Below are 17870 nucleotides of genomic sequence, written 5' to 3'. Positions count from 1 at the left end.
GGAAAGAAACACAACATCCTGGCAGTCCGGTTCTGACAGCACGGGGCTCTGTTGCTATCTAGAAGGTTGTAGGACTTTGGTGTTGGAAGCGATTCTGTAGAATATGTTTTTTTGTATTTCATATAAACTTTATGAATTCTACTAAAAATAAAAAATATGTGTTTTAAGTATCGCATTGTGATAAGCAGTAATCACGTATGATGTTACTCTTACCACCTTACAAAACAACCAATATAAATTAAACACACTCGTTTGACTCAAAGACTGAAAGGCGGAATCAGCGAAAGAAGAAAGAAATCTCAAACTACAGACACAAATAAATAGATTTGGTTGTTGAAGATAATTAACAGTTACACATCTAGTTATTGTTTGTTTTGTCCAAAGTGGTCGTCATGACGCCAGCCATGTTTGTGACTCCAAATGGTATTAGGGAGGGGAGGAGGGTTGGTGGGGGGGTTGCCACGACGACTTGCTTACCGGGACAACAACATGGGGTCCTTGTCGGCAGACTTGCTGACGTGGTCGGACTCGCCGGTCAGGGAGCTCTCGGTCCAGCTTCATGTCGTTACCCTGGATCAGAATACCGTCGGCCGGCAGGAGGTCACCTGAAAGGAGGAGGGTGGGGGGGGGGGGAGGAAGACAATAAGGAAGAGGAATTATGATGATGAAATACAATGAAAGGTTCGGTAAGGATACTAATCCCCAAACGTGAAGAACAATTAGGATTATGAATCTTTAGGTACTCAGTCTTTGAGATTACACTCTTTGCATTTCGACGTGGCGCTGCAGCATGCGATTTAAAGTCATCTTATACACATGGATGTGACTTCTGCACATTAACTTTCAGCGCATGAGCGGCGGTAAGTAGTTTGGTCTTTGGGTCCCGAGGGGGGGGCGGTCGCCCCTCATTGGACCTCCTTCGGAAGTTATTAGAACAAATAATTGCTGAGGGAAGTAGGAGAGATCGATATTCAGATAGTTTAACAATATGGAGCGCGCTCGCCTGACCTTCAAACCTGGAGTATTTCAGGACTTCATAAGCAGCGCTGTGGCGATCCAATAAGTAGAAGATTCCCAATGTCCCTTGACTCCACTACCTCCAGGACCACGAATCAACAAATGCAAATTAATCCCCACACTACTATTATTTATTATCGACCTATACACAACCTAGACACAACCTTTACGCACACAGCAGGACCCTGAGCAGCCCTAAGGGCGTTCCCCGGCCTGAGGAGAGGAGAGGCCCAAAGGGTCCTGCTGAACCAGGACCCTTTGGGCCTCTCCTCTCCTCAGGGCCGATCCCCGGCCCTGAGGAGAGGAGGAGGACTCTGGTTTCACCAGGACCCTTTGGGCCTCTCCTCTCCTCAGGGCCGGGGGAACGCCCTTAGGGCTGCTCAGGGTCCTGCTGAACCAGGACCCTTTGGGCCTCTCCTCTCCTCAGGGCCGATCCCCGGCCCTGAGGAGAGGAGGAGGACTCTGGTTCACCAGGACCCTTTGGGCCTCTCCTCTCCTCAGGGCCGATCCCCGGCCCTGAGGAGAGAAGAGGCCCAAAGGGTCCTGGTTCAGCAGGACCCTGAGCAGCCCTAAGGGCGTTCCCCGGCCCTGAGGAGAGGAGAGGCCCAAAGGGTCCTGCTGAACCAGGAACCTTTGTACTAACTGGGGCACGCCGTTTGATTAACTGTGTTAAGACCCGCCTACTCGTCTGGAAGAGGTCTTGATTGACATGCAAGCAGAACCAATCACGGACCGCATGGGCGTGTGGGGGGGTCTGGGTGGCCCCGGAGGTCTGGCTGGGGGCTCTGGGGTACTGACCGTACTTGACCTGGGCCACGTCCCCCACCACGATGTCGGCCACGGGGATCTGGATGACGGTGCCGTTGCGGACCACGGCGAAGCGCTGCTCCAGCTCGATGCGACTCTGCAGCCCGCGGAACTGCTTCTCCTTGGACCAGTCGTTGAAGGCCGTCACCAGGACAACACACACCACCGACAGCAGGATGGCCGCGCCCTCGATCCAGCCCGCCTCCGCCTCGCCCTCGTCCTCACCCCCCGCCGCCATGTTCCCGCACGCTGTAGGGGAAGGGGGGGGGAGGAGGGGGGAGAGAGGGGGAGAGGAGGGGGGAGAGAGGGGGAGAGAGGGGGAGAGGAGGGATGGGAGAGAGGGGGAGAGGGAGGGGGGAGAGGAGGGATGGGAGAGGAGGGGAGAGGGACGGGGAGAGAGAGGGAGAGGAGGGGGAGAGAGGGGGAGAGGGAGGGGGGAGAGAGGGGGAGAGGAGGGGGAGAGAGGGGGAGATGGAGGGGGGAGAGGAGGGATGGGAGAGAGGGGGAGAGGGAGGGGGGAGAGGAGGGATGGGAGAGGAGGGGAGAGGGACGGGGAGAGAGAGGGAGAGGAGGGGGAGAGAGGGGGAGAGGGAGGGGGGAGAGAGGGGGAGAGGAGGGGGAGAGAGGGGGAGATGGAGGGGGGAGAGGAGGGATGGGAGAGGAGGGGAGAGGGACGGGGAGGAGGAGAGGGAGAGGAGGGGGAGAGAGGGGGAGAGGAGGAGGGGAGAGAGGGGGAGAGGAGGGGGAGAGAGGGGGAGAGGAGGGATGGGAGCGAGAGAGAGAGATAATCAAAAGGTAGGAATGAACACGCTCAGAATAGAAGCGGTAACGTAAACTTTTAAAGTCCAGCATGTCTACTCAATTTGGATTATATTTCATTATCTTTGAATCACGTTTGATTAGATAGGAAACCAGAAGTCCAGACCAGCAAGGGGACACCCCAGCTCCATCCCCACACTCCCACTAGAGCTCTAACCCCTGACCCCTGAGCTCTGACCCCTGAGCTCTGACCCCTGAGCTCTAACCCCTGACCCCTGAGCTCTGACCCCTGACCCCTGAGCTCAGACCCCTGACCTCTAACCCCTGACCCCTGAGCTCTGACCCCTGAGCTCTGACTGAGACATCAATGCCGCACTATATCTTTGAGGCAACAATCCCACCTCCCAACCCGTATAATGCCACCTCCCCCAGGTTCAGGGCTGGGGTGGGGGAGCAGACTTACCCTCAGTCTCCTCGCCGGGGGCCTGGTAGAAGGAGAGGCCCAGAGAGATGATGGCGGCGATCTCCAGGATGATGAGGGTGACGTCCTGAAGAGCCTCCCACACCAGCTGCAGGAAGGTCTTGGGCTTCTTTGGGGGGATGAAGTTCTGGCCGAACACCGCGGTGCGCTTCTCCAGGTCCGCCACGTTGTCCGAGAGACCTTGGGAGCGAAGGAGGAGGAACGTGTCAAAGGGGTTTCCCAGGAGGAAGCTTTTCCTGTCGGAATATTAGTTTTGAAGATGTACTTTTTTGTCCGCTGGGATGGCTGCAGTGTAAAAAAGTCAAACACGCACAGCATGTCCGTGTCGTTACTTATTCTGCTGGTCCAGCTTGGCTTATTCGCTGTCTCTGCAAAAGCCTTTGGGAGGATATCGGTGTTAGGTTAACCAAGTGCCGTGGAACTGCTTCAGGGAGCCTGTCTCTGAAACTGGGACTGTCCCGTGTTTGGTCGCAGTAGCCATTAGCTGCTGTCATTAGCGGTCTTGCTGGTGGCTAAACTGTGTTTACACTGCATGTCAAGAGTCATTATGGTCACATGACAGCAGAGGATTATTTAAGGACGTTGGCAGGGGTAGATGATCTCAACTGGTTACCATTAGTGGTCGATTATTTAGCATGTCCTGCTTTTATCAAAGCCACATACAGTGGATACAGAGACACAAACTTTTTGATGCATACCTTTACCTACCAGGTTAGGGTTAGTGTTAGCCACTAGACAGCGTGTGTCAGCAGTAACGCTATGACCCTGGACAACTCAGTCCTAACACTGAGTTCCAAAATTAGAAGAGCTGTGGCCCATTGTTCGTACACACTGACCCTGGGTTCAGTTTCTGTATGAGCCCACAAAACTGCAGTTGAAGAGTTTTCAAACACGGTGGGAGACAACGCATATTTGTCGTACATCTTAAAAAGATCATAGTATTTTACATATTCCTCCCAATAGTAAAACCTCGCCCGGCAATTTCTTATTCTTTTTTTCAAACCCCCAGAAAATAAATCCATGCTTCGTTCAATCTTCCATCTCTAGATCCCTTTCCTGAACCCCTCTTTATTAAAAAGAGGAAGAAGGTTCTCAGTTCAGGAGATGGAGATTCAGTTAAGACCTCGGGCCTCTGCATTTGTATCCTCTCCAACATCCCAAAGGGATATCTCTCGGAGGATAACAGCATCATATACATAAGAATAGCACACTAAACAGCCCTGAGGCACCTAGACAGGGCAGGAGGAATCTCCTCGTTCTAATCACACGCTCGCTCCCTTCCAGGTGCCACCAGCGCCCAGGCTTATATACTGTCTATCAACGATGATAATATAATGTGGAAGTTGTCTGCAGATATGGTATTTAATGGACGCAACCCAAGGATACATATTCCCTATATCGTAGATCTTTTGGGGAGTGGAAGGACAGAACATGTAGGAAAAGGCAAACTGGAACGAAAGGGGATTCCTCTTCCTAGGAGCACATGGATCCCTTTGCATCCTCAGGATGGAACAAAAGCCCTCACTGCTGTTCTCATGGAAATGGTGTAGGGTTAGGGTTAGTGTTAACACCTTGATCTGAGTGCTCACACTGCTGGAGGAGGACTCACCCTGTGGAGATGGAGCGCCTAAAGCCCCACATTTACTTACAGCAAGATCTAAATCGGAGTGTTGGCGGGATGTGGAACTGCTGTGACGGGTCATCTGTGACCGCAGTCCAATCGCGCCCCCCTCCAGTGGGGTCAGTGTCCCGCGCGGGGTTAGTCTGAGCTGGGCCGGGGGCCGCCGAGCGGGGGCCGGGGGCGAGTATGCAGCATCGGAAGACTCACAGCCACACGGTAGCTGAGCTCTCGGGCGTTTAAGACGCACACGGCGGGCTGTTGGTTTAACGGCGTCACTTGGGAGACGTCGAGGCCCAGAGTAAAGGCAGGCGATCGTCCCCTGATATCGCCCCCCCCATCGCAGGCCGCGGCGTGTTGGGGCAGGGGCGGCGGCGTTTGGCTGAGCGCCCGGCACACTGCTGCGATCGAAGCCCAATGAGGCTCAAAGCCCTGGCCTCGTTAGCACCTCCGGGGCTGGGCGGGACCCAGGCCAAGACAACCGGCCAACAGTTCCCATTCCAACATCCTCACAAACCTCACCGAGTGTCGCTGATTCACAGTAGGGCTGAGTAAACCCCCCTTCACTCTCCATGAAGTGGAGCAGCGCTGGGTTGAGGAGAGCCCCCCCCCCCATCCCCCCCCCCCATCCCTCCCATCCCTCCCCCAGCCTCCCCCCCCCATCCCTCCCATCCCTCCCCCCACCCCCCCCCCCATCCACCTCCCCCCAGCCTCCCCCCCCCCATCCCCCCCCCCCCATCGTCCCTACCCACTCCCCCACTCCCTCCCCCCAGCCTCCCCCCCACTCCCTCCCACCAGCCTCCCCCCCCCCACTCCCTCCCACCAGCCTCCCCCCCCCCCGACTCACTAGTGAGATAGATTGGCCATGGAAGGGAGACAGATGGTGAAGTCAGTGTGTGTGTGTGTGTGTGTGTGTGTGTGTGTGTGTGTGTGTGTGTGTGTGTGTGTGTGTGTGTGTGTGTGTGTGTGTGTGTGTGTGTGTGTGTGTTAGGGTTCTAACCCTAACCTTAGGTTAGGGTTAGGGTTCTAACCCTTACCTAACCCTAACCTTAGGGCTCAAGGGTGCAGGTAGATGGCAGGCGTCGGGGATTGAACCCAGAACCTCTACCCTGGACCTTGGACATTCATTACACCCTAGATCTACTAAGTACTGCCCACCTGCACAGCTTTTAAGAGACTTCTTATGGAGATGATTTTGCACCCCCTGATTCACTCATGCAACGCCACCCGCTAAGCACTCTGGGTAATTATAGTCTCTTTAATTATACATGGATGTGCCTGAATTCGTTTTGATGCTGTTTTTTGAAGTGTGTTGGCATCTTTTGTATTAATAATTGTCGTCCCATTCGTCATAAAAAGACTTTCATCTCAAATGACAAGATGTAGCCATTTAAATCAATTTTAAGACAGAAAGGCGATTGTTGGATCAAAAAAGCTTAAAGCCTTCAACTGCAATTCAATTAGTTTTATGTTCCTGCAGCAAATCACCACCTACAACAGGAGCTCGTTTGACTGTAAGTCAATGCACAGGCATCTCTCTGCTAATGCAGTACAGTTCTCTCCATAACCTTCCGCTACAAAAGCCCACTGCATGTTGCCCGTGGAGAGAGAGGGGGAGGGAGAGAGAGAGAGAGAGAGAAAGAGAGAGAGAGAGAGAGAGAGAGAGAGAGAGAGAGAGAGAGAGAGAGAGAGAGAGAGAGAGAGAGAGAGAGAAAGCACTTTGTAGAACAGGACTTTCATGCCTGTCCATCACTCTCTCTCTCTCTCTCTCTCTCTCTCTCTCTCTCTCTCTCTCTCTCTCTCTCTCTCTCTCTCTCTCTCTCTCTCTTTCTCTCTCTCTCTCACACCCACCCAGTCGCTGATGGCGCCTTAGTAGCTTAGCAACCTAACGTGTAAGCCTTGCACATCGTCTAAAGTTATGTAGAAAGAAACCAGAGCGAGCTACAGATTATTTAAATGCCGTGATTATCTCGGTAAAACAATGTACAGAATAAGGTCTCATTTGATTTGTTTTAATTCCACCTCCGAATGTTTGGGCAGAGTGAGGTGCACCCCTGATGGCGGTTACAGTCAGGGGCCGATTGATCCAGGATCTATTTTTACTTTATAGGGCGACAGAGGGTTATATATCACAGTCGGCTAACATACAGGGAGACGGCGTACATGGGAGATTAGACCTCTGAAAGGTCCAGATACACACACACACACACACACACACACACACACACACACACACACACACACACACACACACACACACACACATACACACACACACACACACACACACTAACAGGGACACACACACACACACACACACACACACACACACACACACACACACACACACACACTCACTCACTCACTCACTCACTCACTCACTCACTCACTCACTCACTCACTCACTCACTCACTCACTCACTCACTCACTCACTCACTCACTCACTCACTCACTCACTCACTCACTCACTCACTCACTCACTCACTCACTCACTCACTCACTCACTCACTCACTCACTCACTCACTCACTCACTCACTCACTCACTCACTCACTCACTCACACACACACACACACACACACACACACACACACACACACACACACACACTAACAGGGACACACACACACACACACACACACACACACACACACACATGTGTGTGTGTGCCTAATGTGCTGGTAAGGATAATGTAGGGAACCTTTAGGGAACAGTCTGTACGACGGTCCCAGGAGACCCAGGGGGGGGAGACCCAGGGGGGGGGGAGACCCAGGGGGGGGAGAGACCCAGGGGGGGGGGGGACCCAGGGGGGGGGGGACCCAGGGGGGGGAGACCCAGGAGACCAAGGGGGGGGGGGGGAGACCCAGGAGGGGGGGAGACCCAGGGGGGGGAGAAGACCAAGGGGGGGGGGACCCAGGAGACCAAGGGGGGAGACCCAGGGGGGGGGGGACCCAGGGGGGGGGACCCAGGGGGGGGGGGGACCCAGGGGGGGGGGACCCAGGAGACCAAGGGGGGAGACCCAGGGGGGGGGGGACCCAGGGGGGGGAGACACTGGGGGGGGAAGCCCAGGGGGGGGGGAGACCCAGGGGGGGAAGCCCAGGGGGGGATACCCGGTGAGACCCGGTGGGGGAGACCCGGGTCCGCAGCCCAGCCGGTCAGCAGGTCAGCAGGTCAGCAGGTCAGCAGGTCAGCAGGTCAGCTGCGCTGCGCTGCCTTTGGTATTCTGGGATTCTGCAAATTTGCTGCAGAAAATGATTTGAGGCAAAACAAACAAATGTGCGCCCCATGCAGGTCTGGAGAGTACCCCCACATGGACACGATGTGCGCCCCATGCAGGTCTGGAGAGTACCCCCACGTGGACACGATGTGCACAAGGAGGACAGCAGCTAGCTACTGAGTAACACCGACCGCTGAAGTGCATGTTGGATCAAAATCAGTTGTGGGCAAAAGCCATTAAGTGATGCCTTGAGGAGCCTGGAGAGAGACGGCTTCAAGGTGTTCTTAGTTTGCCATTAAGTGATGCCTTGAGGAGCCTGGAGAGAGACGGCTTCAAGGTGTTCTTAGTTTGCCATTAAGTGATGCCTTGAGGAGCCTGGAGAGAGACGGCTTCAAGGTGTTCTTAGTTTGCCATTAAGTGATGCCTTGAGGAGCCTGGAGAGAGACGGCTTCAAGGTGTTCTTAGTTTGCCATTAAGTGATGCCTTGAGGAGCCTGGAGAGAGACGGCTTCAAGGTGTTCTTAGTTTGCCATTAAGTGATGCCTTGAGGAGCCTGGAGAGAGACGGCTTCAAGGTGTTCTTAGTTTGCCATTAAGTGATGCCTTGAGGAGCCTGGAGAGAGACGGCTTCAAGGTGTTCTTAGTTTTCCATTAAGTGATGCCTTGAGGAGCCTGGAGAGAGACGGCTTCAAGGTGTTCTTAGTTTGCCATTAAGTGATGCCTTGAGGAGCCTGGAGAGAGACGGCTTCAAGGTGTTCTTAGTTTGCCATTAAGTGATGCCTTGAGGAGCCTGGAGAGAGACGGCTTCAAGGTGTTCTTAGTTTGCCGACATGACCAAAGCCTATCTTCTGTCTTAGCATTGTGCAGTTTGCATGGTGTGCAAAGCATCAAGTGTCTTTGTTAATGTAATTATTTTAAAAGCAGTTTTAACTGCATTCCCTAAACTACGACCAGCTCTTACAGCAATAACAATAAAACGTAATTAAATTCAACAGTTTGATTGAATTTCCAAAACTATCCCCCCCCAAAACCCCATTTGGATCTGAACACCAGTTCAGTTGAATTGCCATCACCGTGAATTATAAATTGAAGTTGTATTAAATTCCCCAAACTACGACCATGAACCGCTTTGAATTCAATTTGAATTAAACTCCCCCAAACCACCCCCACTCCGCCCCCCCAACAAGGGGTGAGGGCCCCGTGGGGCCCTGGGCCCTCCTAGCGTCCACTCACCGTCCGTAGGGGAGGTCTTCAGGCGGTGGCAGAGGCTCTCCGTGTCCGTGTACATCTCCTGGATCTTCTGCAGGGCCTCGGGCCCCCGCAGCTCCATGAGGTCCCGGAGGTCCTCCAGGGTCGCCCCGAAGTCCCCAGCGTGGTTCACCTCGACGCCGGGGTCCACCGGGCTCGTCACGGCGGCCATGGTCGATGAGGGGGGGGGGGGGGGGGGGTTGACTGTCTTTATCCCTCTGAATGGGTCCCTGTCGGGGCGGAGAGGAGCCTGATGTGTGTGGTGGACACTGTGGGGGGGTCAGATGTATCTTCTAAGGCTCCCTAACGCTGGGACTTCCACTGCCTGTCTGTCTTGGGGTCTCCGCCGCGAGCCGACTCCGGGAGCATCTTCCCCTCAGGCCCTCGCTGTGGTCGGCAGGGACGGACGATGGGAGAACATCCGGGGCCGACGGGGGACTTTGTGTTTCCTACGAGTCACTGACGAGATATCAAAGTGTGAAAGACACTTTTGCTTGCACATTTACGTCTAATAAATTGTATCTTTGGACTAAATATGATCTAATGTGTCTTCTGTGTGGTTCTGTGAGGAGATCAAACCGTTCCATGGGGAACAGTTAATTGGTGGACCTTCATAGGAAGGACTGGAGAGGGAAGGATGTTCAATGAAGATGGAAACATCTAGAAGCTGTGAACACAGATAGAGACGGTAGGAAGGCTCATTAATGCTCTGAAGAAGTAAACACTCTCTGTTGCGAAAGTAAAAAATATGACTTGTCTAGCTAGCACGTGAATAGTGTGTCTTTGTTTTGGGCTGAAGGTTGTGAAGCAAAAGAATATTACTTTATCGGCGTAACATAAAAAAAAATAAAGAAATGCTGACTCTGCAATGAAGTGAGTTCAATCTTGTTCCATGTGCTCATTATTCATATTTATATACAATTAACAGCTGACCAAATCTTGGTTGAAAGACAGACAGTATAGATAAGCTAGATAATTAGACGGACAGACCGATCGCCAGACAGACAGACAGACAGACAGACAGACAGACAGACAGACAGACAGACAGACAGACAGACAGACAGACAGACAGACAGACAGACAGACAGACAGACAGACAGACAGACAGACAGACAGACAGACAGACAGACAGACAAAAAGATAGATAGATAGATAGATAGATAGATAGATAGATAGATAGATAGATAGATAGATAGATAGATAGATAGATAGATAGATAGATAGATAGATAGATAGATAGATAGATAGATAGATAGATAGATAGATAGATAGACACAGATAGACAGATAGATAGACAGATAGATAGACAGATCGATCGATTGATACAGAGATCGATCGATCGATCGATCGATAGATAGATAGATAGATAGATAGATAGATAGATAGATAGATAGATAGATAGATAGATAGATAGATAGATAGATAGATAGATAGATAGATAGATAGATAGATAGATAGATAGATAGATAGATAGATAGATAGATAGATAGATAGACAGATATACATATAGACAGACAGAAGGAAAGCCACAAAAAACTGACAGATACCGAAAGATAAAATGGTTTTGAACGCCGTGAATCGTGATGCCCAAATGAAACGAGCCAATCAGAAGCGAGAATCCCTTTCCGCCAGGCGACGCGCAGAGCCGTGCTGCCAGCGGCGCCTCGCCAGAGACACTAGTACTCCCCTGTCCTCCGGTCCACCCGTCGCTCCGTACCGCATTTCCATGTTTAATGAATGGTCAGAGACAATAACCTCCCGTGTGGATAATCAACACGGATGTGCAGCACCGAACGAGCGGGAGGCGTTGCTGAGGAGGCGGGATAGCGGATGGATGCCCTTACTCTAACCTTCACGTAGCGCTGGTTAACCTTGGTCTCCACAACCCCACACCGCCACCCCTCGCTCGATGAAAGGGGATCTTCCTCCTCACGCACGGGGGCTGTTCTAGACTCGATATAATCGAAGATTTGTCCTTTTTTTTAATTGCAGAAATTCTACTTAGTGTGGGCTTTTCGAGGGGTTATCGTGGGGACAGATTCCCACTCGAATCAGAGAGAACCAGACCCATCAGAATGCATCTCACGTAGCGACTCTATACCGTCCAGGTCCAAACAGGTCGTTGTCTCCTCCGGGGCGGGAGAGCAAGTTGTCGCGGGGTTCTGACGAGGGGGGGCCGGATTCTACTGCAAGGTTATTCCCCGAGACACCGGCTCCTCAACGTGAAATAAATAAATAAATCTCTGCCAGAGAAGCCAGATATAGGCATTACAGCCTAGTCCTATCGTCTAAATGCCCCTAGCCCCCCTTTCTATCATCCGGCCGAGTGCATAAAGCAACACAGCACTGCAGGAGTGTGCAGGTTGAGTCCTCACTATGAGTTGTCATTTAAAGGAATTTATATAACCGCTAGAAAGAGGCCTGGTGGATGGAGCTTTATGGAGGAATGCTTTGAGCAGGAGGCTTTACAGCCCATCCGCACCACGGATCAACACGACAGGTTCATCTCTAACATGATGCCAACCCGGGTGTTGTACTGGCTGCTGCTGCAATAGTAAGAATTATTATGATTCATATTATTACAATAATCATGATAATCTCAATAATTAAAATATAAAAATCGTATTAATCCTAATAAAATGCAGGCTATGTGCTATTTAGGACAAACCTTGTAACACACCATGGCATTTTAAAGCGACAGAAACGAGAGTGAGGCTATAGTCACTTTAAATACTCACCCGTCCAAGGACAGACGTGGGATATTATAACCAGCCTGGCTTGCCTTTAAATTCCGCTCACATCCGAATGCAACAACACAAAAAAAACGTGAGTATTTGCGTGTTTGTGAGGCGGACAAGCGAGCGAGGTCCCATCTGTTGTGGCCACAATGAACAGGCTAGAGACACTGACTTTGGGATTCCTCTAATGCGGAAGCAAAACAGCCCGGCCAGATGTTGATGTGTTTGCATAAGATGATGATAGGGTTATTGTAGACCCGGCGGCAGCAGGCATCCTCCTGTAGCCTACATCTACCCTCTCTTCCTCTTGTTTTTTTTTTGTCACAACATTCGCCGATTTTGTTTTAATTTATTGCAATGTTTTCGCCCCGTCAAAGCAGCACAGACATTATCAACAGATCATACCCTGAGGAAAAGGTGTGCTCAAATTATGAGTCTACATGCTTAGCAAAAAAAAAGATGCTGCGCTTACCGCACCCGTCCGGTGATGGCAACGTTAACATGGATCTGCTCTATGCGACGGATGTGAGGGGGAGGGGTCGACAGCACTGATGCCGCTGCTGCGCTTGCGGATCTCTCACGGAGTTGCGAGCTGATCCTCTCTCTCTCTTTATCTCTCTCTCCCCTCTCTCGCTCCCCTCTCTACCTCACACTTTCTCTCTCTTCTCTCTCTCCTCCCTTTCTCTCTCACCTCTGTCTCTCCCCCCTCTTTTGCTCTCCTCTCTTCCTCTCTCTCTCTCTCCTATCTCTCGCTCTCGCTCCCTTCTCCCTCTCTCTCTCCCCCCTTTCTCTCTCTCTCCCCCCTCTCTCTCCTCACCCCTATCTCTCTCTCCTCTCCCCCATCTCTCTCTCACCCCTCTCTCTCCCTTCTCTCGCTCCCTCTGGTCTTGATCTCTCTCTTCCCCTCTCTTTCTCCCACCTCTCTCTTCCCCCTCTCTCTCCTCTTGATCTCTCTCCCTCCTCTCTCCATATCTCTCTCCTCTCTCCGCTCTTTTGCTTTCCTGTCCTCCTCTCTCCCCCCCCTCTCTCTCTCTCTCTCTCTCCCCCCCCCCTCTCTCTATCCCCTCTCTCTCCCCTCACCTTTCTCTCTTCCCTCTCCCCCTCTCTCTCCCTCCCTCTCTCTCCCTCCCTCTCTCCCCTCCCCTTTCTCTCTCTCCTCTCTCCCCTCTTTTGCTTTCCTGTCCTCATCTCTCCCCCCTCTCTCTCTCTCTCTCTCTCTCTCTCTCTCTCTCTCTCTCTCTCTCTCTCTCTCTCTCTCTCTCTCTCTCTCTCTCTCTCTCTCCCCCCCCCTCTCTCTATCCCCTCTCTCTCCCCTCACCTTTCTCTCTTCCCTCTCCCCCTCTCTCTCCCTCCCTCCCTCTCCCTCCCTCTCTCCCCTCCCCTTTCTCTCTTCCCTCTCTCCCCCTCTCTCTCCTTCTCTGCAGCACCTCCCTTGGCTAGACTTCACTGTACAATGACGTCTGCCGCGCTCTCTGCCGTTCACACACAGTGAGCGACAGGGCTTTTATAGTGTGTGTATTATTCATTCATTCAAATGTAAGCTGGGGATGACACCGCTGGTTACCAAGGAGGACGAGGAGAGGGAATGTAGGTGGAATTTAAATGACTCATCAAGTTGAGGCTCCCTCCACCTTCCAGTGACTGCCCTGTGGGCTGTCCGAAGCCAAACGAGGGATCAGGCTGGGCATACTATCGCCTACTAGGTGTGGAACACAAAGCCTTTTTTACTTGTTCCTCAGAACATCCACACCAGAGGATAGAGATACACCAACAGGCCTGTGTGGAGTAGAGGCCGAGGTTCTACCAATGCATGCAGTCCCCTTCTGACGGTGTGGGTGGTTTTCAGAACAATGTGAAATTAGAGCTTGCATAATAACCCAGAAATATGGGTTTCTTAGGGTGCACTCACACTAGGCCATCTGGCCGTGGCCGTGGCCGTTTTCACACCTAACCGTGCTCAAATCTGCCAGTGTGAGTGTGGCCAGTCTGGCCAGGCCAGGCCAACTTGGCCACTTGGGAGAGGTGTGCTGCTACGGTACGGGCCGCCGCGGTACAGATGCTAATGAGCCGACACGCGCACACGCATGGCTACGCAACCTGAGCTGGATGACGTATAGTCCATGCAACGAACATGGACATAATAAAGGCGACGAGCCTTCTTCCCCATTAAACGGTAAACAGGGCGTCAAGCGGTTCAACTGTTGGTTCACGTTGGTCCCATAGAGAAGTCGCGTGTCTGTTAGCCATTTGGGCAGATGCTAAGCAACAGACTCAGCAAAGTGCGAACTGTGTTCTCTGTGTTGTTGTCCATTGTTGTTAAATCTCTGACTGGCGGCAGACTTTATTATGGCAGCGGCCGCTCATCAGATTCCGGCCTGTTGGCGGTCCTGGCTCCACCATGGGGGGCTCCCGACCACATCAGGACCGCAGCCCCCCCATACACCGAGAAGGGTCCAGCTGCAGGCTTGGGCGTTTCCGTCATGACACAAGAACGCCCTTTAGGCGTTCCTGGTAGCGTTTCATCGACCAATCACGAGGTGTTTCGAAAGGCATACTGGGTTTCGCAAGGCATACTGTGAAGCACAGTCGCAAGGCATACTATGCTTTCCTTCCTTAATGGCAATTTTACCTCTCTCGTTAGATTTAGCAATCATGGAGCCCCCACTTGGCTAACGTTAGTTCTATGCTACCCGTACTTGAAACTGCTGTTTGAGAAAATCTAACTAGCGAATGTTCCGGAAGTTGACAGCCGTGCGAAGAAGAAGGGGTTCGGTGTTGACGGTGAAAGTTAGGCCGGTTTATAGCAGAGTTTCCGTTGTTGGTTATTACCGGTCATTGACCGGAAAAAAAATATTGACAGAAAGTACTATAAAATAACAAGTTTGGCGCTTTTATTTAATTTTTAGTCGACCCTGGCTTGCTTGTTCCGGCTGAGTTCGTCTGGAGGGGCAAGAGGGGCTCTAGCCCCACCAGCCCAATGCAAGAGGGGCTCTAGCCCCACCAGCCCAATGCAAGAGGGGCTCTAGCCCCACCAGCCCAATGCAATGTGTATTGGACTGGAAACCTTGAAATGCGCATGCTCAGAGTGTTTCTCTGTTGAAGTGGACGGAGATTATTTTTCTTCCTGGTGGGGCTAGCCCAATATGTCCGACTTGGGATCGTTAAATATCCCAGGATGCATTTCGCATTCCTGTTTTAAAATATCAGTGTGTAAGCTATAAAATAGGCTATATAGGAACATTTTAAAAGTATAACAAAGATGGAGGCCTATTCAACATATTTGCATACTATTATTTTAAAATGAAAGAGGGGTTTTGTTTTATATAATTTGTTTATTGTATAAGTCGCTGATGGAGGAAACCCATCGCAACGGAAATCCCGGTCAGATCCATCTGATTGTGTGTGTGTGTGTGTGTGTGTGTATGTGTGTGTGTGTGTGTGTGTGTGTGTGTGTGTGTGTGTGTGTGTGTGTGTGTGTGTGTGTGTGTGTGTGTGTGTGTGTGTGTGTGTGTGTGTGTTTCTATTCTATTCTATACAGTGTTACCCTTTACGTTTCATTTGATAAAAACGACAGTTTTACCCCTTATGATTTTTTCCCATGATGACTGATGAAATACAACAGTGTTACCCCTTACATTTTATTTGACAAGGACAATTATTTATTTATTTTCAAATATGCTATTTTTCATGACGACCAATAAAATACGACAATATTACCCCTTATATTTTATTTGACAATGACAACAGTGTTACCCCTTATGTTTTTTTTCATGACGACCAATAAAAAACAACAGTGTAACCCCTTATGTTTTTTTTCATGACGACCAATATGGGTTAGGCAGAGGGCACTCCACTGCACCACTGAGGCGATGACAATACACAATAATCAATCATCAATAAAGAGGATATACATGACATTAAAATGTATGTGTGTATTTCCCTTATGTTTTTAAAATACGACAGTGTTACCCCTTATATTTTATTTGACAAAGACAACAGTGTTAACCTTTATGTTTTTATTCATGACGACCAATAAAAAAACAACAGTGTTACCCCTTATGTTTTTTTTCATGACGACCAATAAAAAACAACAGTGTCACCCCTCATGTTTCATTTGATAAAAACGACACTGTTACCCCTTATGTTTTATTTGATGAATATCGACAGTGTTACGCCTTATGTTTATTTCATGACGACCTATAAAAAACAACAGAGTTACCCCTCATGTTTTTTCCATGTTGACCAATAAAAAACAACAGTGTTACCCCTTATGTTTTTTTTCATGACGACCAATAAATAACGACAGTGTTACCCCTTGTGGTTTTTTTCATGACGACCAAAGAAAAACTACAGTGTTACCCCCTATGTTTTATTTGATGAATATCGACAGTGTTACCCCTTATGTTTATTTCATGACGACCTATAAAAAACGACGGAGTTACCCCTCATGTTTTTTCCATGTTGACCAATAAAAAACAACAGTGTTACCCCTATGTTTTTTTTCATAAAGACCAATAAAAAACAACAGGGTTACCCCTTATGTTTTTTTTCATGACGACCAATAAAAAAAGACATATTTTATTTGACAAAGACAACACCGTAGTTCTGCTGGGAGACTTCAACGCCCACGTGGGCAACGATGGAGACACCTGGAGAGGCGTGGTGGGGAGGAACGGCCTCCCTGATCTAAACCCGAGCGGTCGTTTGTTATTGGACTTCTGTGCTAGTCATGGATTATCCATAACAAACACCATGTTCGAACATAAGGGTGCTCATAAGTGTACCTGGTACCAGAGTACCCTAGGCCGAAGATCGATGATCGATTTCGTGATCGTGTCATCTGATCTGAGGCCGCATGTTTTGGACACTCGGGTAAAGAGAGGGGCGGAACTGTCAACCGACCACCATCTGGTTGTGAGTTGGATCAGGGAATGGGGGAAATTTCCGGATAGACCTGGTAAGCCCAAACGAGTAGTGCGGGTGAACTGGGAACGTCTGGAGGAGGCCCCCGTCCTAGGTATCTTCAACTCACACCTCCGGCGGAGCTTTTCTGGCATTCCTGTGGAGGTTGGGGGCATTGAGCCGGAGTGGGCGGTGTTCAAAGCCTCCATTGCTGAAGCTGCGGTGGCTAGCTGTGGCCTCAGGGTCTTAGGCTCCTCAAGGGGCGGTAACCCTCGGACACCGTGGTGGACTACGGTGGTCAGGGAAGCCGTCCGACTGAAGAAGGAGGCCTTCCGGGATATGATATCCTGGAGGACTCCTGACTCGGTTGCAGGGTACCGACAGGCTCGAAGGGCTGCAGCGGCTGCCGTGTCGGAGGCTAAGCAGCGGGTGTGGGAGAAGTTCGGAGAGGCCATGGAGAAGGACTTTCGGTCGGCACCAAAGTGTTTCTGGAAGACTATCCGGCACCTCAGGAGGGGGAAACGGGGAACCATCCAAGCTGTGTACAGTAAGGATGGAACTCTGTTGACCTCAACTGAGGAGGTCGTCGGACGTTGGAAGGAACACTTTGAGGAACTCCTGAATCCGAATAACACGCCCTCTATGTTGGAGGCAGAGCTCGAGGTTGATGGTGTTTCGTCGTCAATTTCCCTGGTGGAGGTCACTGAGGTAGTCAAACATCTCCGCAGTGGCAAAGCCCCAGGGATTGATGAGATCCAGCCAGAAATGCTAAAGGCTCTGGGTGTTGAGGGGCTGTCATGGTTGACACGCCTATTCAACATCGCGTGGGAGTCGGGTACAGTGCCAAAGGAGTGGCAAACCGGGGTGGTGGTTCCCCTGTTCAAAAAGGGGGACCAGAGAGTGTGTGCCAATTACCGGGGTATCACACTTCTCAGCCTCCCTGGTAAAGTCTACTCCAAGGTGCTGGAAAGGAGGGTTCGGCCGATCGTCGAACCTCAGATTGAAGAGGAACAATGCGGTTTTCGCCCCGGACGTGGAACTACGGACCAGCTCTTCACTCTCGCAAGGATCCTGGAGGGGGCCTG

The 17870-nt window shown here is 51.0% G+C and overlaps 1 protein-coding gene across 1 annotated transcript; it reads right to left on the bottom strand.

The window, feature by feature from the left end:
• Positions 1-477: 477 nt before the first annotated feature.
• On the bottom strand, positions 478-12626 carry LOC132464214 (plasma membrane calcium-transporting ATPase 3-like; the record flags this gene model as incomplete). Its single annotated transcript, XM_060060489.1, is given in 6 exon segments — positions 478-548; positions 550-605; positions 1816-2073; positions 3047-3244; positions 9131-9812; positions 12356-12626. Coding segments are annotated over 5 exon segments (770 nt in total), but the record flags the coding sequence as incomplete, so codon positions are not given.
• Between the last annotated feature and the right edge of the window lie 5244 nt (positions 12627-17870).

The sequence above is a fragment of the Gadus macrocephalus genome, chromosome 1 (assembly GCF_031168955.1).
Source record: "Gadus macrocephalus chromosome 1, ASM3116895v1".
Classification (NCBI taxonomy): domain Eukaryota; kingdom Metazoa; phylum Chordata; class Actinopteri; order Gadiformes; family Gadidae; genus Gadus; species Gadus macrocephalus.
The sequence above is the reverse complement of the archived record's forward strand: the minus strand, read 5'-3'. Positions and strand labels throughout refer to the sequence as shown.